Source organism: Carassius gibelio, chromosome A23 (genome assembly GCF_023724105.1).
Source record: "Carassius gibelio isolate Cgi1373 ecotype wild population from Czech Republic chromosome A23, carGib1.2-hapl.c, whole genome shotgun sequence".
NCBI lineage: Eukaryota > Metazoa > Chordata > Actinopteri > Cypriniformes > Cyprinidae > Carassius > Carassius gibelio.
Window position 1 is genome coordinate 14,656,050 of NC_068393.1, and position 23,854 is coordinate 14,679,903.

Here is a 23,854-nt window from a genome sequence, read left to right on the forward strand (position 1 = left end):
TAAAAATAGACCACAATAGAAGAACACTTGAATATTTCAGATATGTTTGAATATTAATTATTATAAATAAACGATTGCAATTAAATATCCATTATTTATAACTGTTGTTATTTATTATTAATATTCTGGCATACATTATTTGAATCCTTTGAAAAAAGTATTCAATAAGGATTGAATTTAATTTTGTAGCCCTGCTGTTACTCTGAAGAAATTTTAGATCAATTCTTTGTCTCTGTTGGTGGGATAGGGATATATAACTACCTTTTGCAGCTGTGTCAGGTTATAATTGACACTAATTACATCGATGAACTTTAGTTAGTATCAAACCACTGTGAGGTGAAAAAAGCCACTAATTAAAGGCTTGTAAGCAGCCCTCAAACACTTCCTCTGATCAATCAGGTCATTAAAAAGTGATGTAGAGAGAAGGCTTTATCAGCCTTGCATCCTCCCGAGGAAAGGGTGAGAGACAGCCAAGAGAGAAAGAGAGAGAGGTGTTGATACATTTCTGAGCATGGGGATTTTCTGTCTGGAATGTCAATGTCTAACGGATAAAAGTCCAGGGAGAACTATGGTACTCATCTTTGTACTTCATCTTATGTTTTTTTTTCACACTATGGAGTATAACACAAACTGAATGGTGCATCACTGTAGTATTGACGGGGTATCTGTGTTATCTGAGGGAGACATGCCTGAGTTTTGTTTGTCACTTTATCAGTAGAAAGCAGACTGTTAAGGGGTTGAAGGCCAAGTTGAGAGTCTCTGATGACCTTCTCTATCTGTCCTACTCAGTTATAAAGTACTTCATCCCATCCTTTGGTGGTAAGTCTTACCTGGCTTTCCAAACCATGAAGGCCTACCACACTGTGCGCATTGCCATGGAGTTCAGGGCTTCGGAAATGACAGGGATATTGCTGTACAATGACCAAAAAGGCAAAAAAGACTTCTTGTCTCTGGCACTGGTTCAAGGACATGTGGAGCTCAGGTAAGTAACCAGTGAAAAACCCCTACATTTGTTACATGCTGTAGGGATGGAAATAATTTCTTATTCGGATTGATTTTCATGACCATTACAGATCCATTAACCATTTTATTTTGTGATTTTTCTCTGTGAAGGTTTAACACTGGTTCTGGGACGGCTTCAGTGATCAGTAAGGTCCTGGTAAGACCGGGTCGTTGGCATCAGCTCGTAGTAATGCGTAACAGGCGTAATGCCATGCTGAGTGTGGACAATGAGCCGAGCATTGAAGGACAAAGTCCCCCAGGAACAGATGGACTCAACCTGGACACAGACCTTTTCATCGGAGGAGTGCTTGAAGACATGATACCAGAGTAAGAGAAGCTCCAGAACGCCTCCGAATAACACTAACAAGAGCCTCTTTATTCTTGTTAGAAGCCATAATGAAACAATATGGAAAATAATAACCTAAACCACTGACGGTCTAAGATTGTCTTCGCGTGTTTGCAGAAACCTTCCAGAACAGCTAATATGACTTAATAAGATTGAGCAGAAATAGCCAAATCAAATTAGCATCAATCAAAGATGTTGTGAAACACCACTTGAGTGTAATTGAATGTTTTTCCATCTGTTCTCAGTAAGGAAAATAGTGTTTTTTTTTTCAAATGAGAAGATGACGTCTTAGTTTTTTTTGTTTTTTTTTTTATTTAAAAATTTCACGCTGTTGTTTCAGTTTCCATGTCATTTAAGAATTAAGATGAGCATTAAGGAAGAAAGGACTGACAAGACCTCACTTGTTCTTGCAGTGTAAAGGAGAAGACATCAGTTTCAACAGGCCTGGTGGGCTGCATCCGCTTGCTGGACGTCAACAACCTTGTCTATAACCTGCAAGAGAATGGCAACAGCATTCTGTACGGTTCAGGCGTGGGAGAGTGTGGCAACAATCCATGCCTGCCGAACCCCTGCAAGAATGGAGCTTCTTGCCAGGTCAAAGAAGCAGAGTTGTTCCACTGCAAATGTGTCAATGGTTTCTCTGGTAAGTACATCTTTTCACTTAAATGGACACGTAGGGTTTCTCTTGTTTCTATGTTTAAAGTGTGTGTTTAAATAAAATAAAACAGAAATACCTCAACATATTACATATACATTAATTTTTGTAAGAATATTTAGCATATGTTTGCTATATATATATTGTATATTGTTTTTGCATTATTTTAATGAGCCTTTGGGAGAGAAATGTGTTTTCTGGAAAATAATTTAATAATGGAAATTAAATAGCATTAATTTACTTTAAGCAAAGCATTTGGCACAGCCATCAGGACAGGTCTCAGTATTTCCAGTGCCAATTTATTCTTAATGCCAATGTTATGATGAACATTTTTCAATGTCTGCCACATGAAGTTTGTCCAATCTTCAACAAAATTGGCTCAGGTCATCTTCAGAGCAAGATTCACTAATGGATTTCAGATTCTCAAAACCGCTTGACTGTAAAACACCAACACATTTGATGGTGATGCTGCCAGACAGAAAGTTGTAGCTGTGTCTTGGATCTTAGAGGGAATTTTTTTCATTTTATTTTTTACAAGGCAGAACTGATAATGTTACAAAAATAATAACACTATTAAAATAATTTTACACCATAACAGCTTTAATTGTATTTTTAACAAATAAATGCAGCCTTGGTGTGCATAAAAGGAATCTTCTATTAAAACATCAAGAAACCTTACCAGCTCTAAACTTGTGAAGGATAGTATATATTCCACTGTTGTGCTTGGCCTTGTAATTACTGTTTCTGGCTTTCTCCTGTATGTCCTGTATCTCCTGTATCTTTGGTTTCTCACAGCATAAAGAACGGTAGGAGTCATCCACACAGAAGATACAGTGTTCTCTGTTCACTTAACTTCACTTTTTTTCTCTCTCTCTATCTTGCCGTGTTGCTCCAGAAATTTGAAATATCGCCCAGAGTGAATTGCTCTGTTGTTCTGCTCACAAGACTTTATTGAACAAGCTTTATTATAATACAGTTCAATATCCACCACTTTATTTCAGTGCTGCAGAATGGCTGCAATGAGGTGTGTAGGAAAATGAAGACCTTTTGAAGTAGAAGTGTACACAAAGAAATTGGCTGGAGGGATAAATATGTGGGTTAACCTTTAATGTTTAAAGAGCAGGATTGTAAGTTGGAGGGTTTGCGCACTGTCTCCATGAGAGAGCAAAAGAGAGAGACACCTAGCAGAGAAGGTCTTTCATTACAGCAAGCAGCAGTTGCCGCCTCTGGCGTGATCTCCTACTATCTTCTTTGTGATGATGGGAGTGTTCTGATGAGACTAGAAGCGCTGACCTGATAGAGTTTCAGTCTCTCAAACCAGGAGGGCACTCAAGCACAACGTGAAGCACTATGGCATAATCAAAATTGGTAATAAAGTAAAAAAGAATTCTATTAGAAAACCTCTACACTCTTAAAAAGAAAGCTTCTTTATTAGAATCTGTGGTTCCATGAAGAACCTTTAAAGGATTTGTTCATTCAAAAATTTCTTGATAATTTACGCACCCCTGTGCCATCCAAGATGTTCACGTCTACCTGTCCACTTAAATGGTGTCCAAATTGTTCTATTGCATCGCTGCAAACCCCCCACCCCCACCCCTTTCGGAACCATTCCTTTTAAGAGTGTATTTAGGTGCAAATTCATATTCTGACATATGCTGACTCAGTCCATCTTTGTAACATTTCCAGGCAGCTGAATCTCAAACAGTTTGTCAAAGTCAAGTTTAAATAACATATTTCATATCGGCAATAAGATCCGACAACACTGGTATCATGAATTTAACTTATTTAGCTCGAATCATGGTAAAAAAAACACGTTTTTTCACAGTATTTATATTTTTCAGATAATATAGCTATTTAACAAATGACTCTGATTGGTTCCGATGGGCGGCATATTAATTTCTCTGATTCATTTCACTGCCAGTGGTCCATCTCCTCCTCTTCTTACCGTGAATCTGTGACTTAACACGCCAGTTTGTATTAGGGTTGACAGGAAGTTGTTTGATTTCTCCCCAAGTGACCTTCTTATCATCTTTTGTTTATGCCACAATTTCTGTTAACAGGTCCAACTTGCGCTGATGCCCACAACCCTTGTGACCCCAATAAATGTCACCCGCCATCACGGTGCCAGGTCCTTCCAGAGGGAGGATACAAATGTGAATGTCCAATGGGACTTGAAGGCAAGCACTGTGAAAAAGGTACAGTACTACATCATAGTAAAACTACAGTAAATGAGCGTATAGACTGCCCTAAGGACTGAAATAACTGCTGCTTCTCAGTTGTAATTTCAGTATTGATTTTTGTTAGGATCGTTTGGTCTGACTTATTTGATATTTGCTGTAGAATTGTCAAGGGAAAAAAGGGCTGATGTTATGGTGGGGTGGTCAAAGTGAGATTCTTCAGTGGGCACCATACTGTAAAATAGGTTTTACCAGTATAATGGAGAGTCAGCACCTGGGAGGTGATTTGAAATTCTTTTCCCTTTCACACTGTGTCTGAGTTGCCATCCTGAACTGGAAGATCCAGCATATGGTACAGTAGGTGGGGTGGGGGGATTTCTCTCCTATGGGAGCTGGACCCTAACCAGGGAAGAGATGCTTCGTTTTGATGCCATTTCAAAGCTTTTATTAGGACTCTCACTCTGTTGCACTGCTCTCTCTCACCTCATTAAAATTCCTACAGATGGAAGGTGGGGGGTTGGGTCCAGCCCTATAGACTAGGCCATGAACCCCTTTAAATGTAGGTTAAATAAGCCTATTTCTTGCAATAGTGCGTACCCACTTTTTTCAGCAGCATTGGTTCTGGAAATATTTTTCCCATTCATTTTTTCTATAGAAAAAAAAAAAACTTCAATAAAGAGCTAAAAGCCATCAACCAAATTAAACAAACAAACTTTGATTTGAAGGAATTCAATAATTATTGGTGGAGATTTCTTGCAGAATCTTAAGGAGTGAAGATTCCAGCTGTTTAAACATAATAATTTACATAGATAATTTTAAATAATGTGGGCTAAGTCAACAAAAGCACATACAGTTTATACCCAGTCTTGTAGCTCATTGAAAATAATTGTACTTTTGTAACCTGATTGTCACACATTTTAGAGCTTCCAAATCATTTACATCACCATCAAGTCTTTGCTGACTGTTAAAAACTTGAAAAGCTTCAATTTCATGACTATCATTGCTGCCTGTCTGTATCAGCGATACTATTCCAGTATTTTTATTAACAATATGATATCACTAATAGTGGGCGGGCCAGTTTCATCATTCACAAGGTACTCCAGGACTGCAGTATGTCATTGCACACAAATCCAAGCACCTGTTCAACTATCATATGAGAGGGGCCAGAGAGTCACCTTTTTGTCTAAGAAAGTCTCCATTAGCGAGTGATTAAAATAAATTGAGTTGAACCAGAATCAATGATTTGAGCACATCCATCAGACAGAGTGTTTTTTTTTATGGCTTGAATCAATGAGATGAGTAATTCTATCAGTCAGCTGCACATCATGATTAATGGGAAGTCAGTCGGGCAAAGTGTCCAGGGAGAGTGGCTGTTTCAGATAAGAGACTGTCCCGCACTGTTTGGCTTTTGTGAAATGACTAAGTCAGTTACAGGAGAGTGCGCCCTTATGGGCAAGGTCTGAAGGGAAAACACATGCAGCATGCTGAAAGAAGGAAATTTGTTACGTAAAAGTCTAATCAGGAAACACTTGACTCTTAGGAGTTACACTACACTATTGTCTCTAAAGCACTGCTGGCCGAAAGAATAATTAAAGAATAAATAAAAAGTAATGCATGATTTATCCATTAGCAGCTATTTAGAAATTAAGATTTCTATAGTCAGTGAATTGTTTACAAAGCAGTTGCTTTCATAATGTGGTGTATTTCAAAGAAAAAATATATATATTCAGTGAAAAAAAAGTGAAAACAAAATGCTAGTTTGCTTAGCTATCCTTAATTCTACTGCTAATTTACAATATGTTTGTGATTTATAAAAGTGTCATATACTTTCTCTTCTACTAGTTTTGTGAAAGTGGAATGTTTTTAAAAAAATGCTATAGCTTAATGGAATTTTTCAAAATAAATATGTAAAGGAAGGATTGTTCAGTTTTCAGTAATTTACCAAGCATCCTGTACTGTTGAATGCTGCCAATTGCTGAGCTGCTATTTCTGCAGTGCACTTTGTAACTTTCCATTTTGACTCCTCACTTTATTGTGGTGTATGCAAGTGGTGTGTCTTGTAGTACAATAGCGAAGCTGCGGCTGTGTTAAACTATAGCTAATTAGATTTTTAATCTCAGTCTACCATCCCAGACTGAGCATGCGCTCATCCTGTGTAATTACTACAGGTCGCATGCTGGGCTGAGTGGCAGTGCTATGTGCTGATGTGTGTGAGTGTATGTGTGATTATGTAAGCTATATACAGTGTCACTGTCTGGGCTTATAATTGGAGGAACATCTCAAACACATTGTTATCTGCTAAGCATAATAGACTTTTTCACATTTTCCAGTGTCAGACAAGGGAGGCGCTTACATTCCTTACTTTACTGGAGACTCTTTCCTGGAGCTCAAGGGCCTTCATCTCTACGGCCAGGATCTGAGGTATTACATTAAATATTGACTATTGTTTATTGCATTTATTATAATAATGCACATAGTAGTGTTATATTTGTATGTTAGTAACATGTTTTTATTAAGTAGAATAATTCTATTTTATATGATAGTGTCTTGTATATTAATAATTCTGTGGTGTGCTGTATATTATTAATACAATAATAATGATGATGTCAATCATACAATAAATTAAAGAAACATATTTTGTGTAACGTTTTTCTGTATTATTGTTAATAATAATTTTTAACAGTTACTAAATATCTACGCTTCTTTTACGCGTCTTTTTAATGATGCCTTTTTCTCAGACCATTATTAAAAAAAATACTTGGCAAACACCACTTGTTTAATTATGCTCATTTGAAGTTCATTTCGATTTCGGACATGTTGGATTTGATTTCAGTAATTATGTTCAGTTGTCTGAGCTGTTAACTCCGTAATTAGTCCATCCGTTTCCACAAATGGTGAGGCATATTTGCTAGCTAAATGCAAACATTGTTTCTCACACAAGGAAGAAAACCTCTCGTATGTGTCTAACTGAACTATACTTATTCGTTCATAGGCAAAAGTTCAGCCTGACTGTGGTTCTGTTGGCCAACGACTCCAAAGGAATGATCTTCTACAACGGTCAAAAGACTGACGGCAAAGGAGATTTCATCTCTCTCTCCCTGAATGATGGTATCCTAGAGTTTCGATATGATCTGGGCAAAGGGCCAGCTGTCATTAGGTAAACAGCACTCTCTATAGTTATATTCAAATGCAGTTCAATTTAAATGACTCCGCTGGGTTGTGTTCAGTCACTCTTTCAGTTATCTAGCTGTAGCTTTTGGGTTTATTTTCGTATTTCGTTCATTTAGAGGGGCAAATAAACATTTTTGCTATCTTTTTGTGTGTGTTCGCTACAGGAGTAAAGAAAAAATCAAGCTGAACGAATGGAACACGGTGAGTCTGGAGAGGGCCAGCAGAAAAGGAGAGATCAGCATTAACGGCAAAGACCCCGTCAGAGGAGAGGCGCCGGTAAGAGATCTCTCTAATGCTAATGCTGACCTATAGGCCACAAACATTACCCTTCTTTATGAGAACAAGTCATACTAGCTCTTGACTCCACTTGTTACTCAAATTGCTGTGCTGACAGTGTCAACTGTGATTAAAAAATGACTAAATTAAGATTCTAAAATACAAAAAACTTTTAGACCCCACTATAAAACATGGTATTGAATGACTACCATATTCACATACCATGATATTGACATTTCAGATAATTCTATGGTATTATCATGGTACATTTAAAAGAAACCATGATATTACCATGATGCTAATTGATATTCACCAGAAAGTCATGCTTTGTTTGCATTCTGTGAAGTTTAGTTTGTTGCTTTTCATGCAGGGTCTGGGGTGCATGTGTGGGAAGCTTTCAATACGTCCCTCTTTTATGCCTCATACTTGTGGTCTTTTGCCCTCCATTTGCTTTTAATTGCCATGTGGAAGTGACTCTGTATGTTGTGCTCTGGACTGGCACCCACTCAGATCAATCCCAGCAGCCTCTGTCTGAGCTCGTGTCAAACCCGAAGTACGACAGCAGAACAATCGGGACGCTCTCGTGCACGAATCGAGGCCGTGTAATAATCTCAAAACTCTCTCATCCTCCAGTTATTCTGAATAGTGTAATTTTTGATCAACTTGATGTAGTCTTACGCGTAGGCACTTAAGTGTGCCTTTTTCGCCATTAAATCTTCCTAGGTATGATAATTGTGATTCATTTCAGCAGTAGAGGAAGGCAAATCTTATTAAAGCAAGAGCGTGAGAGGATGAGAGACGAACAAACTGTGAAGAAACCAGAAGGGTCTTGTTCCGTCTGCAGCGAAACCCAGAGAGAAATGCTTTCATTTTGCTTCGATGGCCTCAGCTGTTCCACTGAACAGACTCTAACTACACTCCCATATCATAAAGCAAATATAAATAATGCGGGTGCAGTAGTGTAAAACATAGCGCAACTTTAATGCAATTTCTGATTTACTCTGAAAATTTGTTTCCGAGGCACTGTGCACACATATATTTATTTACTTGTGAGCTGCATGCTAAAAGTCTTGCTTGAGCTACGCCTGTGAATATTTATTCCTCAGGCTTACAGTTGACTGCATGTGGTTCTGTTCTGTGTGTACTGACATCCTCTCTGTTTTCTACACTGGTAACATTTTTTTTTCTTCCTTCCCCTGTGCTCTTTTTGTGTGCTGTCTGGATATAAGAAATCACGCAAGGTAATGACTGAAGTCTGAAATCGCTTTCTCGAATCCACATTCTCATTCCCACCAAAAGCAACTGTCCATTTCAGCTTCATTGTCCATTAGTCAAGATCTGGTAGAGGATCAAACGAAACGAAGGCAAGGTTTTTTTTTTCTCGTCTTAAAACTATTCCATATGCTGAAAAAAGTGAAGCAGAGACCAGCTGGTATGGGGGCGACAAGGGAGAGAGTTATCATTTGACCACCATTGTTTCAGCACCCTTCCGACAACAATGAAATGTCTTCATTAGTCTTGTGTGGGAGGGCCATTAAACCACATCGCTGTGGATGTAGACTGCGAAAGAAATGCTGCTGGTGTAGGAGAGAAAGGGAGTGTTATCAAGAGAAGAAAGAGATGTGAGAGGAAGAGTGTGTGGTACAGAGCTAGGGGTTGGTCTTTTGGCACATTTGTTTTTGGACCCTTCAAGGGTGTCTTACTTTCTTTTCTTTTTTTTAAGGTGGTACCAGTGACAGTCTTGGCTCATTTCCTGCCCTAGGCAACATAAGACATGGCCAGAGAAATACATTCTATAAATAAGTGCGAGACATGATAGTCTAGTGGTAGAGTTTCTTTTAAGAATCCTAGGGGTTTCAGATGTTCAGATGGATTTTTGGGATAGGGTTAGATGTCTCTTATGTTCACCATCTTATGCTGTGTTTTGCAACATTAAATGTATTTAATGTCACTTTTGATCAATTAAATTAACCATTGCTGAATAAAAGCATTACTTTTCTTCCAACCCTAGACTTTAGAATGATATTATATAATTAATAAAGAGACATTTTAAGTTTTTATTTTATTTTAATTAATGTATAATATTATTGGGTTTTAATGTATTTATTTATTTATTGCAAGGAAAGCTTCTGAACCTGACAGCTAGTGATGATTTTGATTGTGAACAACTTTGACTTTTTAAAAACAATATAATTTTCAGTTTAAAGCAAATGATCTGCATTTCTACCAAATTCTTGGCTCTAAAATTGGAGGGGGCATGTGCCAGTTTGAGTGGGCATGATGTTTCTGGGCCCTTGGGCAAACTACCTAAATAACAATGACAGTTAGCTATTCACTTCACCTGCTCAGTCTCAGTCTCAGCTTGTGTTGGCAGAGAACGGCAGAGAGAAAATGTCTCTCCCAGCCTGTGGCTGTCGGTGCATTGCAGCTTTGTGTCAAGACTTCTCATTGCACACGTCTCGGACCACACGAAACAGCAGCTGGGTGAAAACATTCCTGGCTATGCTGTCTTGGCCCAAACGCATGCTTGGACTGGCCTCTGGGTCCGTAGCCAGAGCTTTTCAAGCCTTCGCTTGTATCCGTACTTAGCTATTCTTCTTTTTATATCTCCGGAATGAGAGCTGGACCACACATCAGAAATTGGCATTGCTGTTGATGTCCCATCTTTTTTTTTTCCCCGGCAATTAACTTGCCTTTCCCCCAAGGCAATTATTGGCCTACATAAAATAAAGATTTGTAATTCTATTCAAGTAGAGCCTCTCACAGAAAAATCCCTCTGTAACCAAAGCGATTTTAACACAGGTTGGAGAAACGCTCATTTCATGGTCATCTGCATTGTACTCTTTACACCAATTAGAGTTTACAACTCAAGATTTTAAAGGTCCGAGGTACAATTAGGCATCCATTACATTCTTTCATTTTAAAAAAACATCCTTATCAATCATCCTAATTTCAATTGCTTCAATTTTCTCTCGCTCTTTTCTACCTCTTTTCCACCTGTCTAATATGTTAGATTCAGAGTCATTTACCATTCAGGAAACTGAGCTTAAATCAATTATGGTTTTGCAATACAATACTTACACTGATGTGGATAAGGATTAGGGGTAAAAGTTGAATCAATAAGCCTGCTGATTTACAGTAAACATCCACTATTCTACTTATTTTACTGCAGTTGCTCTACTAGATGGCCCATGAAAAAATTATAGCCATTTTATTTACATTAAAGGATGTGAAGTGGACAAGGAACATGTCATGTGGTTTCTCACACTCATTTTTGTACTCTCCAGAATCAGCACACAGATCTTAATCTGAAGGAGTCACTCTTTGTGGGCGGAGCCCCTGATTTCCGCAAAGTAGCCAGAGCTGCTGCGATTAAAGATGGATTCAAAGGGGCCATTCAGAAGGTGAGAGTTATCATGGATGCATTAAAGTCATGAATTTCCATTTGCATCCCATTTTACTTCCATCAGTTGATGTATGTTTAGAGTGAAACAGGATATTCAGTGAGAATAAAACTGAATTTTACCCTCTGGGAATTACATGGATAGTAAAAATGAAATGTTACTTACCAGAATGAAGCCAAATCTAAATGTGATTTGCAAAACACCCCCTAAATAGCTGTTTGGCTGTTGGTTCACATCGTCCAATAGCCTGTACAGCCATAATGTCACCCGAAAAGCACATTTTTGTTTTTTTAGAAGCACAACTTGGTCTATTTAGACACAAAATTACATAGAGAACACACTTTTTAATGTTTTCTACTAATGAATCCTCCAAAGTAAGATCAGGAACATGAATTAGAAAAAAGGAAATAGTTTTGACGTCAGAAAATAGTTTTTGAAAATAATTTTGATATCTTCATAGATTACTCTGATGGGAATTCCAATCCTGAAAGCTGATAACGCACTTCACTCCAGTGATGTGTCCATGTATCCCTACCACCCCTGCTCCAAAGATGTTTGTGAGAACGGAGGCCGCTGCAACCCCCTCTTGGATAGCTACGAGTGTGTCTGCCGCCACGGATTTGCTGGACAGCACTGCCAGGACGGTAAGTGCCTTATTTCATCAAAACGATGCAAAATCGTATTACCCAGTACAGCCTCTCCTCCAACTCCCTCACACTCCTTTAAGGCAGGATTTGCATACGTCTTTTGAATATATCAACACACAACTTAGTTAAAAGGAAATGCTCATGGAAATTTCACCCAGTCATTTGCTTCATATGTTGATTTAGCTGAATCCACACCTCAAAACTTTTAGATATAATACCAGCCATCATCCTTGTTCGATTTGTATTGCTCATCACAAACACACATTGGCACAGTTGCAAGAAACCCAAGAACTTTTACTCACCTCATTAACCTTGCTGGCTCCTACTGTTGTATCTTTAACCTTAATTAAGCCACAAAAGCATAGAGCCTGCCATATGTCACGCTTTCCACCTTTGTTTTAATTAAAGAGTGCTGTGTCTCATATCGATTAGTGGAATTTCACTCTGTCTTCTTTCCTCCCTTCCAGCAATATACGAGAAATCCGCTGGGGACTCAGAGGCCATTGCATTTGATGGTCATACATTCATCGAATATCACAACGGAGTCACCAAGAGGTAATGTCAATGGCCTCCCCAATGATCACGATCCGCCCTGAGCATCCCATCTCTATATTATCAGTCAATGAGGGGTGATGACAAGCTAGATTACTCTGGCCCTATTTAAGGTCCAACGTTTTTCCTCGTTTTAGCTAATGGTTTGATCTCATCAATTACCACTTGCACCGGCCTGTCTCTTTGGTTTTCCATGAACCCAGCCTGGTTCTAATTAACATAGCACCCGAAGGAGTCTCGTGACTCCACTACGATGTACCACACTTATGCGCTGTAATGAACCTTCCCCCACCATCACTAGAATCTCAAAACCACACGTCTCCATTACTACACATATCCTAAAGCACCATGGATGGTCATGTCTTGATAATTGCTTCCTTCATCACTTATCAGATGATTTCTCTTCCTTTGGTTGGTCTGATGTGTCAGCGGTCAAGCAAGCACCAATTACGTCAAGCGTTTTCTCGGTTTCTAGTAGAAAAAGGACTGCATTTTTAACGCGTCACAGGTGTTATATATTAAATTGCAATGTCTTTACCAGTGTTGAGGAAGCTACTTTAAAATATAGCTTTCAAAGCTACTCATATTTGAAACTAGATAAATTACAGTGAAAATTCCCTATTGAAAGTGTCAATATCTACACTGAAGGTTACTTAAAATAGTTGACTTCATTGAAACTATTTATAAAGCACATATATAAGGGCATTTTTCTGGCACAAAGGATCTAATTTAGGATAACCATATTTCAATTTAAATTTAAATTACTGTAATTTACACATGTTGATTCAAAAATATGATGAACAGCAGAACTTAGCTAAATATTTGACTACAGTAACTCTAAATCCATTTCAAATTAATTGGTACTTCCAGTCCTACATGTAAGTCGGAATCGTTTATAACTAGTTGACATTAGAAACATTTTACTGTCATTACTGCTTTTTACTGACCATACAACATAGAAATGCATCTCAAACCACCTATTTCACAAACTAGCATTCTGAAACGTGGTGAATCTTAGTGTGGGACTCATCTCTGTTATCTGTAGTATATGTGTGTGTTTGTGTCTACCTGTCTTTCTCTGTACACAGCTTTTGTTGTCTTTGTTCTTGTCCGTCTGTCTCATGTGAGTGTCCTCTGTTGTCTTCCTTCTGCTCTCAAGCCAACTGACCAATGAGATCCCAGAGTAAGTAACCCAGAAACATTCTGGGATGGATTTGATTAAGCAAAACTAACATTTTAAAAGACAAACCATTGACATAACCCAACACAAGGCTTTCTTGTTTTCCCTTGTATTCCCATTTACATCACATTCAAGAGAATTTTCATCAAATATACATAAATATCTATTTTTCCAGGAAAGGAAGTTTTTTATCTGAAACCAGTTTCAGGAATGCATGCTTGGCATGAATGATGATGAGCATTGTGGTACTCTGATATATTCCCACAGGAATCATGCATGGAAATACCTGAACTGACTGGAAATATGTCTGTGTGTATTCTTATGTAAAAAAAAAAAAAAATGAATGAAGCCCCATTTTAACTGCAAGTGTTATTTACCTTTTTAAAGCACAATATACATCAATATTTTGTTGGTATTTACAGCTGGGTTTAAATGGCATTTTGCCGCCCCATTAGGGAAATGTTCAATCTGTTATAGTGTTCCTTTTAGTGATTCTTATTTTAAATGATTTGTTTCCTTCTGAATGTAATTAAGTGTCTATGTGGCTGCTCTAAGCCCTTAAAAAGCTGGCAGCTTGATTAAATGGAATTATGTTATGTATTATATGCTCATGAAAAGTTCCTGCCCGGCTTTTAAGCCACGTCATTTTGTTTGTCAAATCGCTCCCAGTAATTTCTAATAATTATGCCCAAGGATGAAAGCAAAAGTGACACATTAATCAAGGATTTGTCTCTCAAAACCGGACGCAATTAAAGAGGCTCCGTCCAGTTGAGAAAGCGAACCACCGCTGGCATCAGTAACTGTTAGGAACAAGGCCCTCTTCATTGACTCTCACTATTCTTTGTGTTTAATGCATGTCACTTCCTGTAAAAATGAAGTGCCGGATTAAAATTAATCTCAACCAAGAAAGCTGACCTGCCCTTCAAAATGAGTGTCATCAATTTAGCTTGATCTGGTTTTGAACAGAGCCCTTAAAGTTAATGAATTCCTCAGATGACGCTGGCATAGTGGCGCCGCATCTGTGGGAATTGAGTCATATTTCTGTTAGTATTTACTGTGCTCTTCATCTGTCTTTATTCTCTCTCTTTAGCTCAGCAGCCTTGGATCAATTTACCCATTTTGACCATTTAAGTGTCCTGTTCCTAAATGCGCTTTTTTATATAATTGGCTTTTGACAAAAAAAAAAAAAGTCTCTTTTATTTAGTTTATCCAAAACCTTGTGAGCTATCTTGCTGCCTTTTTAGGAAGCATAATAACTCTCACCCTTGACCAGTTATGCTTTATATAAGCAGAAAGGCACGCCACATAAATAGAAACTTGACTCGCAATTGATTTCAGTAGAGTTTGATGTTAGCATGTTGCTAAGCTAACAACAGCGTAGTAGGCCTTACTATACAGCTTCAGCTCTGCACAGTTCAAAAATGATAAGAACAAGAATATTTATTGTTGTCAGCCACTTTAACATTGTAAATACACAGTTTGAACACTGCACTGTGCTTACGTTCAGGTAAATGAAAATCTTAAACAAAAGTTACATTAAAATGTGTTGTAACAAAAGTTACATAACTGTACTGTACTTAAATGTAAAAAAAAATCAATGTTAATAATTTTTTTAAATGTAATCTTTATGTAATTTAGTGATTCCTCTGCGTAACCACTAGAGGGAGCCTGGCACTTTGAGAGCCACTGATTTAAATTGTACCGACATTTGCAATTATGTATTTCAGAAAACACAACAAGAGTATGTTATCTTTGAGACTAAAAATCTTTGAGAATAAAAAAAATATATATAACACACCTAATGCATGGGATTCATATCTTATTTCAACCATATTTAAACATTAAAGGTTGGTCACGTGCAGGCTGTTTTTCAAACGTTCAACATTAAACGTTGTATCAACGTTGTTTCAACGTTGAAACAACAACTGACCTTATTTCTACCATATTTCAAATTTGAAGGCAGGTCATGTGCCGGCTGTGATGCTTAAGCTATGGTTAGTGTAGCAAAACTGTGGTTAATTAGTGGTTAAACTCACTTAGTTGCTCTTTCTCCTGCTTTCTTGCTCTCTTGACTGGTTGAGAATGATGGAATCATTGATAAATTGCAGTAATTCAATCATGTGACAGCACAGAACAATAAAAGCAGCTTGTCAGTACCACTGGTACCGCCGATACAGTCTTCCAATGTTATTTCTCTGCCTATGCTGGCATAACAACTGAAGGACTAGAATAATTTAGTGAAGTCACTCCAGCTCTTTGGTGCGGATCTTCTTATCTGTATGTTATGCGATCCCTGTTCTTCCCCTCCACCCTTTTGCACTTATTGCATGCCTATCATTTCTTCCCTTGCTCCTCTAAGCCCTGAGTCACTGGAGAACCCATCTGACCAGAGGTGAGTCCCCTCTTTCTGAACTGTTTCTAATGGCACGCCGTCCTCCAACACTCAGCCACCCTGCAGAGGCTAAAGGCCAGGGCTTTTGTCAGGTAGCATGTCGCAGCTTGCACTCTGAAATCATGTCTCAAATATGTTCATTTGTCTAATACACAAGCCTAAATAGAATATGTGGAGTACAACTGACAACACATATAGACACATACACATACAGAACAAAGGTGCCAATGCACACAAAAAAAGCTTGAGTTCTGTGACTGCAGATTCTTTGTGGACCTGCTAAAAATATTAGAGACATGTACTGACTATTCCCATGTGAGCCACTGCCCCCTATAGGTGGACAGCATAAACCACTCTGATCACTTCAACTATGAAAAAATGATGCACCACCCTATTATGAAAGCAGCTGCTTCTGAGATTTTTTTTAAAAGCAAAATACTCAAAGCAGTTTTGTTGCTCACCTCCCATTAGGATCTCAAGCATCTAGAACATTAAAATGTTCTAGATACTTGAGATCCTATTGGGACATGAGCAATAATAAGCTCAGCTGAGTGGTGTATAATCACAGAGAGCTGCCCTGATGCCGAAGCTCTGGTCTGGGGCCGTGCAAAGGGAAGGCCTATGGAAAGAGTCCAGTCAGCACATTACATGAGTCTCACCGGGAAAGAATTCAATTACAGCAAATAATTATTCAGCTTTGCACCGTCAAAGGCTCATCAACTGCATTAGCGTAATGAAAATCTGTCTTTTTAATCAAACAAATTAAGATGTGTTATTTCCAATTCTCAAGTCGTAAGTAGAGCTGCTAATATTGGGATTTGAAATTTGACTTGTCAGTCGGGCAGAGCGTCTGATTTTACGCCTGTTTTCAGATTAAATGTTCCTCAAGACAGCACGTATTGTTTGACTGGACTCCTCCTAGGTTAAATTCTCGGGAAAAAAAAAAATGCACCAACGGTTTATTTATTCACCCAATCTTTGAAAGGAAACACAAATTCTGTACGAACAAGCTCACAAATAAACATCATCAGTGATATCACAGTTTGCACACCCATAGAGAAAGTGTCTCTATTTGCTGCACTGTGGCGTGAAGATGCGAGTGCAGGCGCCATCTGCTTTCTTTTCTTCTGTGTACCGTGTCCGTTGTCTTGTTCCTCTCCGTTTTGTCTTTGTCTTGTCTGTGTTTTTATTCGTGTTGTCACTTGTCTTTCTCCTGTTTACACGTTATCTGATTTAGCAAACAAGCCCCCACACACTTGCTATTCTGTCTCACAAATGCCCTCACGTTCTCAAATAATGGCTCTCTTGATGCCACAACTGCAGGTACACCGCTGAGAACAAAGGAATTGTTGTAAAAATAGCTGCTTTTGTTTTTGGTGGCGTATCTGTGGGTACTAGCAAAGGGGCAGAATGCGAGGTGTGTTAGATTAAACCGACTCCCCGTTGACCTGAACAATAGCTCGCTCGGAGTGACACCGTCCTCCCTGAGGACGGGCAGATGTCACTTTCTCGATGCCTTACAAGGGAGTGCTGCATCCAGGGAACCAGATCAAAACACAGATCAGACGGCAGCTGATATGAGCTTCCTTCCTTAGCGCTTCCTGCACAGGAAGAGAAAATCTAGAGCTTGAAGGCAAATTAGGAAGTGTTAACTTGGAGATAACCTAAAGTGTGTCACCAGCCCTCTCACACATACACGTGTTTGAAAGGCCCTTCCCCCATCAGCGTGGCCTAGTTTACCTAGTGTCATACAGACCACATCTGTTCAGTCTGTTCATTAGTTTATCAAACCCTTACTGGGGCTTTGACTGTATCAAAGTTACGTTTTCACTCATAATTGCATCACTGTTGTTGATAAAATAGCAGGTGAGTTAGGGTCACATACACGTCCCGTGGCATCTCTGAAATGGCAGTGGATTCGTGACAGCATTTCCTGTCTCTCTTTGATCTAGTGAGAAGGCCCTGCTGGTGAATAAATTTGAACTGAGCATCAGGACTGAGGCTACTCATGGTCTGATTTTGTGGAGTGGAAAGGGTGTGGAACGCTCCGACTACATCGCCCTCGCCATTGTAGACGGCCGTGTGCAGATGACCTATGACCTCGGCTCCAAGCCTGTGGTGTTGCGCTCTTCTGTACGGGTCAACATCAACCGCTGGATACGAATCAAGGCCAACAGGTAAAACATTATTCTATCATTGCCCCAATAGTAAGGAATTTTTATACTTGCCAAGGCCAATAATAGTGGCATGTTGACGACAATTGTCTATTCTCCACAGAGCGCTCAGAGATGGCTCGCTGCAGGTTGGTAATGAGGCAGCTGTCACTGGGTCATCACCCTTGGCTGCCACACAGCTGGACACAGACGGCGCTCTCTGGTTGGGTAAGTCCATCTTAGGCCGCTTTGCACAATCGTGGTTCATTTACAAACCATATACATAAACCTGCTCCGACACACCGAACATCAACAGTCCCACCTTCGCTTGTGAAATCTAATGGGATCTTCCCCCAACATGAGTGCTTTTGATGAGCTACATCTCTTGTTACCCCTGAGCATCACTCAATATTACCTAATTATGTTTAATTAATAAATCCAGAATGAGTCTTTACTATAGGGTGTTTTAAAAACCCTAATGTCTCAGTGTTTGTCTTTTCTTTCTCTTTTGACAAACTTAAAAGGGCTGATTTATTCCATTTTAAGGTTGCGTAAAGTATTTCAGCACAGGCCAGCCAGTAGAGCACAGGCCAGCCGGTGGCTAGAATACATTATCCTCAGACAGCCAGAACATCAAGAGCCCCCTCCGAAAATCCCTTCTTTCAAATGTCATTATTTATTTACTTATTCAGATGTAATTCACTTGAAATTAGCCCTGTCGATTCTACCGTTGCAAGCGCACAATCCGATTAAAGGGGAAGCACGTGGGGAGGTGAAAGGAAGAGAGAGAACTGGGTGAAACGTGAGCGAACTGTAACGGGGAGACCTTTTTCGCCGTGCTCAAGAGCAGGAGACAGTGCTTGACTTTCAACAGTGTCAGGTCCCCGAGGGAGGCGAGCGTAACTCTTGCCCAGAAAGCTGTCAGGGAACGTCCCCAGAGCCTGGCCTCACAAAAACACTGTTTGATCTTCTCAGCTGTTCCTGAGTGTAGTTGTCTCTATTGTGTCTCATTCTGACACCCCCACCTTACACCTTCAGTGTCTGTCTCATGCGTGATTACGTTTTTAACAGTCTTCTACTCAAAGTTTCCATAAGCCACAGACTTCATCAGCCTTTAATAATGTATAATGCTATGGTTTGCCTTCATGGTGTGTTATTTCTCAGGTTACACTCAGATATTACCCACCATGCAGGCAAGCTACAGGTCATACTATAGTTCAGCTGACATATGCTGTACAGTACAAGTGTTCGTGGTAAAAAAGAAAAGATTGTTGTAATTGTAAACATTTGTAATATCTTGTTGAAAAGACATTTTTTTAAGTTCTTTGTGTACTTCGTGTTCATGTTGGTTTCATAAGGTTTTGAAAACTTTTTATAGAATTTTAAAGAAAATTATTCATTTGATGCCTCTTAAAATTGCAAAGGGAGTAATCAACAAGTTAAAGATAAAAGCATATACCCATCTTAAAAAATTGAGATTAAAAGCATTACTTATAAATATGGTGAATTATTAATTCACAAGAAAAAGTGTGTGTGTGTGTGTGTGTCTCGCTAAAGTTTTTCTTGCTAAAATTTTATTATTTTAATGAGTCTTTATGCTCCATTTTACAAATCAGGATAGGTGTATCACCCTGACATTTTTTACTTTATGCCCCCAAAAATATAACACATAATATAAAATTAATCAGAAATGAAAAAAAAACATGCTCATCATAGAAGAGCCGTATTTCTGAAAAATAAAAAAGTATCATCGTCTTATATCCAATGTGATGGCATGCATTTCTTACAACCTCTTGAGAGTTTTAAGTGATTAGATGGCTTTTTATACCAATTTTGTGATGCACACTACTAATAGAATGTTTTATTCAGGTTTATTGTGTGAACATAAAGTGCTGTGCAGTATATCATGTACACTTGATCTGATCTTGTCCATTCCTCTCATCTTCAGGAGGTCTGGAGGAGCTGTCCGTAGCTCGCCGGTTGCCCAAAGCTTACAGCACTGGCTTTGTCGGCTGCGTGAAAGACATGATAGTCGACGGGGTGCAACTACATCTGGTTGAGGACGCCTTAAACAGTCCCAAAATATTACACTGTTCTGCCAAATAGTCTGGCACAGTGTTCCTCCCAACACCATGTCTACTGCTGTAATTATTTTTCTATATTTTTGTATAATTTTCTTTGACTTTCATATTGGAAAAAATTACATTATTTTAATTATAATTTTATTTTGTTTTCTTTGTTCCCCCGTCATTGCGTCCAACCATAATCATGTCACCAGTCAGCGAACATGGTGTCACAAGACAAGCAAAAAGTGGTATTACATCTGTCCTGTTCCTATGACAAACAGCAGAACATGTACTTGCTCATTACTTGAACAGTGGCAGATGAGGTTGGTGCTGTTTGCCGTCTGGATTGCCTTCTCTCGCTTGCTGCCCAGCAGTCATCATACATTCCTCTGAAGAACTGCTGTGGCCCATTACTACATTTAAAAAAGGTCTAAAAAAAATGACTTTCTGCTTTATCAACGCCACAGCAACTGTTAAATACACTGAGCAAGACTATATACGATATTCCTCATTTATGATACCACTAACAAGGGCGAAAGCTTGAAGAACTTGGAGCTTTTGAATCCTGAACTGTTAGTAGCTGACGTAACATTTAGCATTCCTCAAAATTCACTAGTTTGTTTGTTTGTTTTTTTTTTCATGCAAAAATCATTGACCTGTGAGATGTAATAAATAGTAATGAAATACATGAGACTGTGAATTTTGAAGATGCTATTTTTGTTGCAGTCATTCGTCTCATGTGTTGTGCATATCTAAAGAGCAATTACACATATATAATATATACATATAAATATACTATATGACCATTTGTTGCATGCATCTTTTTAAGTGTTGAGTTGATTTTGCATTGGTTTTCTTGATCTTCATCATTCCATTCAGGGCAGAAATGTAGCTGACTACATTGCAATCTCGACATATGAACATTCAAGTTGAGAGATACTGAAATTTTTATATATATATATATATTATATCTGCTATATGTCTATCTGGACTTCTTGTGTTTGCGAGTGTGTGTGTGTTCGGAAAAAATGGTTGTTGCAAAAACTCAACATTGGGAGGCGCTGTAACACAGGAAGAGATGAGGGACTCAAAACACATCAGATGGACTAAAACAGCATTGACATCCTTGGCATGTTCCGTCATCGAACAAAAATCATGTATTCACTGCTTCTTTTTTTTTTAATCGTATGTCATTTGAAAATGTCGCTTTAAAATGCTGCCAGCACTTGCTATAAAAAAGGGATGATGTACAGTATGTAGACTCCTTGCATCCCTAAGACCATGGCCCCCATAACAGCTGTTCATGTTCAGTGGTAACCAATTAAAATAGTAATGCATGGGTTTAAGTCAAGTCAAAATCCCAAGACAAATGCAATGCTGTGGTGCTGTTTCTGTGTAAGAAATATGAGTTTGATGCCAGATGCTTTGCAGTATTCCACTAAAAATATGCCTGTTCAAGGTGAAGAATCACCAAGTGTTTTTTTGTTTTTTAATGATTATTTTTTTTGTAATTTTATTTTACATTTTTTAACAAACCCTGGAACATGCAAGATCATAATCGCTATCATGTACATCCCTGTGATTTTTCAAGTGTAAATTTGTTACTGAGGTTTTGTTTTAGTATTATACACTGGAAGCGAGTCTGAGAGCAGGGTGGAGGATTGGGGAACATCGATCTGGGGATGTCCAGTGTTCCAGACTGAGACCGGGAGCCCTTTGTTACTGCACGAGCTGTATGGACCATCCTGAATTTTTCCAGCGGACTAGATTTTTGGATCACTTTTATATTAATCAGAGTTATTTTTTGACATCCTCCTCACGTAGCTTTGCTCTCAAGGGATGAGGCTCATGGTGAGGAAATCTGCTTTGTGAATGGAAACTGAGAAATGCCTTAAAATCATTCGCCGTTCATCGGTGACAAAAGTTCCTTTCCATATTGTTCTGTGCTCTCACTTTAGCCAGTATATACGCCTCATTCCCATTATGTAAATTAATTCATAAATGTTAATAATTATATTAACAATGCTTATGAGAATTTCCAGACGGCCTCAATAATAGTGGTCCTGGGCTCTACAAAAATACTGTTTACTGTACAAATACTATTTTCAGTATATTATTTATGTCTTTAAAAGGATTCTCAGTCTGGCATTTGTAAACTACTGTTTTGATTGATTGATTGATTGATTGATTGATTGAACTAGATCTGATTGGCTGTGAATGCACAGAATGAAAGGCATGATCTTACCATTACTAACTTTATTACTCGTGTCTTGTGTTCCAACCACCATAAAATAAAATGTAAAACAAACTGACCTGACTTTCTGTACTCCTGATAATGTCTGTGAATAAATCCCTCCAGTTCCCAGAGTCTCCCTATAGTGTTATTGTATATTATATTACAGATCAGATGTTTGGGATTGGTAAGATTTTGTTTTGTTTTATTTGTATGTTTTATATATATATATATATATATATATATATATATATATATAAAGTAAAACAGCACCATTGTGAAATATAAAAATTTAAAATAACTGCTCTATTTTAATACATTTTCATATACATTTATTTATTTATATAGCAGTGTCTATCTACTATATTGTATGTTTAAGTGTAATTGTTAGTCAACAAAAAAATGCCTATATATTTAAACATCGGATGTATCACTTCATAAGCCCAATAACATGCAAAATCATTACCCTGATGAAGGCTGAATAGCAAAACTGGCCATCTTAACATGCATAAATAAAATGGAAAATGCATTGGGCCAATATTAGAATAGACCATAATACCAGATGATAAATGATTTTTTTTGATTATATGCACAGCCTTTTATGTCAACAATATATGGAATGTTTCTGAAGTGTTTCTCATTTTAAAAGTTTATTAGACTATTTATTTAGCTATCCTTGCTATAATATTGAAGCCCTGAAATAACAATAAAATAAGCATATTATAAGGTTTGCTTACAGTAATCTAAATTTATCAGAGGGATAGTGTATTATTCATTTATGTAACAGTTATGCTCCTAAGGGGATATAAAATGTCATCAGACATGACAAGCTCAGGGTTGCCTGGAGATGTTAGAGAAACAGATCTTGTCAAAGAACTCTGGTACTTGGGGTACTCGAAGGTTTCAGTACACATGCTCACAGCGGTGCAATAAAGAGGCTTTTACTGCGTGTAAGGCTTCAGCTGTCTGGCTTCATCAGATGATCTGTGGCTCCTATTGTTCCTCCTCATGCATGGGGTTTTAGTTTGGACTTAAGAGTCCCCGGTCTATAAGGTCAAGGGGCGTCTTGGAACAGAGCTTGTCAACAGCATTGGCTCTTCCTATAGTGAGTGATTTCCTTCACACAAAAACAAAGTCAACCACATAATAAGCAACCACTGCTCAAGACACTTATTTTGTTACTAAATGCATCCCGGTTTTGAATGAATCATCAAGTGTATGAGTCAATGACTCGCTCATAAACACTGTCACTTGTTTAACTCCTGAATGAATCAGTGTTTTTGAATGAATCAGCTGAGAAATTGATTCAGTAAATATACAGTACATACTATACATATAAATAAATATGACATCAATATAACATAATGGATCATATGACTTAAAACGTCTAAATTATGAGATGAAAAATCCTAATTTTGACATAACATATTTATAATTAATTAGAATTTTTGTCATAACTCATAATTGTGATTTACCAAAGCATATTTTCTGTTTTATGTGGCAAGAAATGGGCATCCATAATATATAAAACATTGTGAACTGTCCTCAGGTCTAAAATTTGAGACACGTTGTTTGCATTGGCTCTATACACTGCACAGAA

General features: G+C 38.1%; 1 protein-coding gene across 6 annotated transcripts in view; it reads left to right on the forward strand.

Moving 5' to 3' along the window:
- The window catches only part of LOC127944967 (agrin), a 228,413-nt gene extending 206,029 nt beyond the window's left edge, over positions 1 to 22,384 (forward strand). For 4 of the 6 annotated variants that reach the window (XM_052541409.1, XM_052541412.1, XM_052541410.1 and 1 more), the window contains 13 exons: positions 790 to 982; positions 1,114 to 1,329; positions 1,762 to 1,991; positions 4,064 to 4,198; positions 6,511 to 6,601; positions 7,173 to 7,337; positions 7,516 to 7,627; positions 10,915 to 11,031; positions 11,492 to 11,675; positions 12,146 to 12,233; positions 17,755 to 17,979; positions 18,080 to 18,183; positions 19,904 to 22,384. In XM_052541409.1, the coding sequence (XP_052397369.1) occupies positions 790 to 982; positions 1,114 to 1,329; positions 1,762 to 1,991; positions 4,064 to 4,198; positions 6,511 to 6,601; positions 7,173 to 7,337; positions 7,516 to 7,627; positions 10,915 to 11,031; positions 11,492 to 11,675; positions 12,146 to 12,233; positions 17,755 to 17,979; positions 18,080 to 18,183; positions 19,904 to 20,061 (2,018 nt within the window). In that variant the 3' untranslated portion in view covers positions 20,062 to 22,384. Of the gene's footprint in view, positions 1 to 789; positions 983 to 1,113; positions 1,330 to 1,761; positions 1,992 to 4,063; positions 4,199 to 6,510; positions 6,602 to 7,172; positions 7,338 to 7,515; positions 7,628 to 10,914; positions 11,032 to 11,491; positions 11,676 to 12,145; positions 12,234 to 15,769; positions 15,822 to 17,754; positions 17,980 to 18,079; positions 18,184 to 19,903 lie in introns of those variants that run through there. The other 2 variants (XM_052541408.1, XM_052541413.1) reach the window with 2 other exon arrangements.
- The last annotated feature ends 1,470 nt before the right edge of the window (positions 22,385 to 23,854 follow it).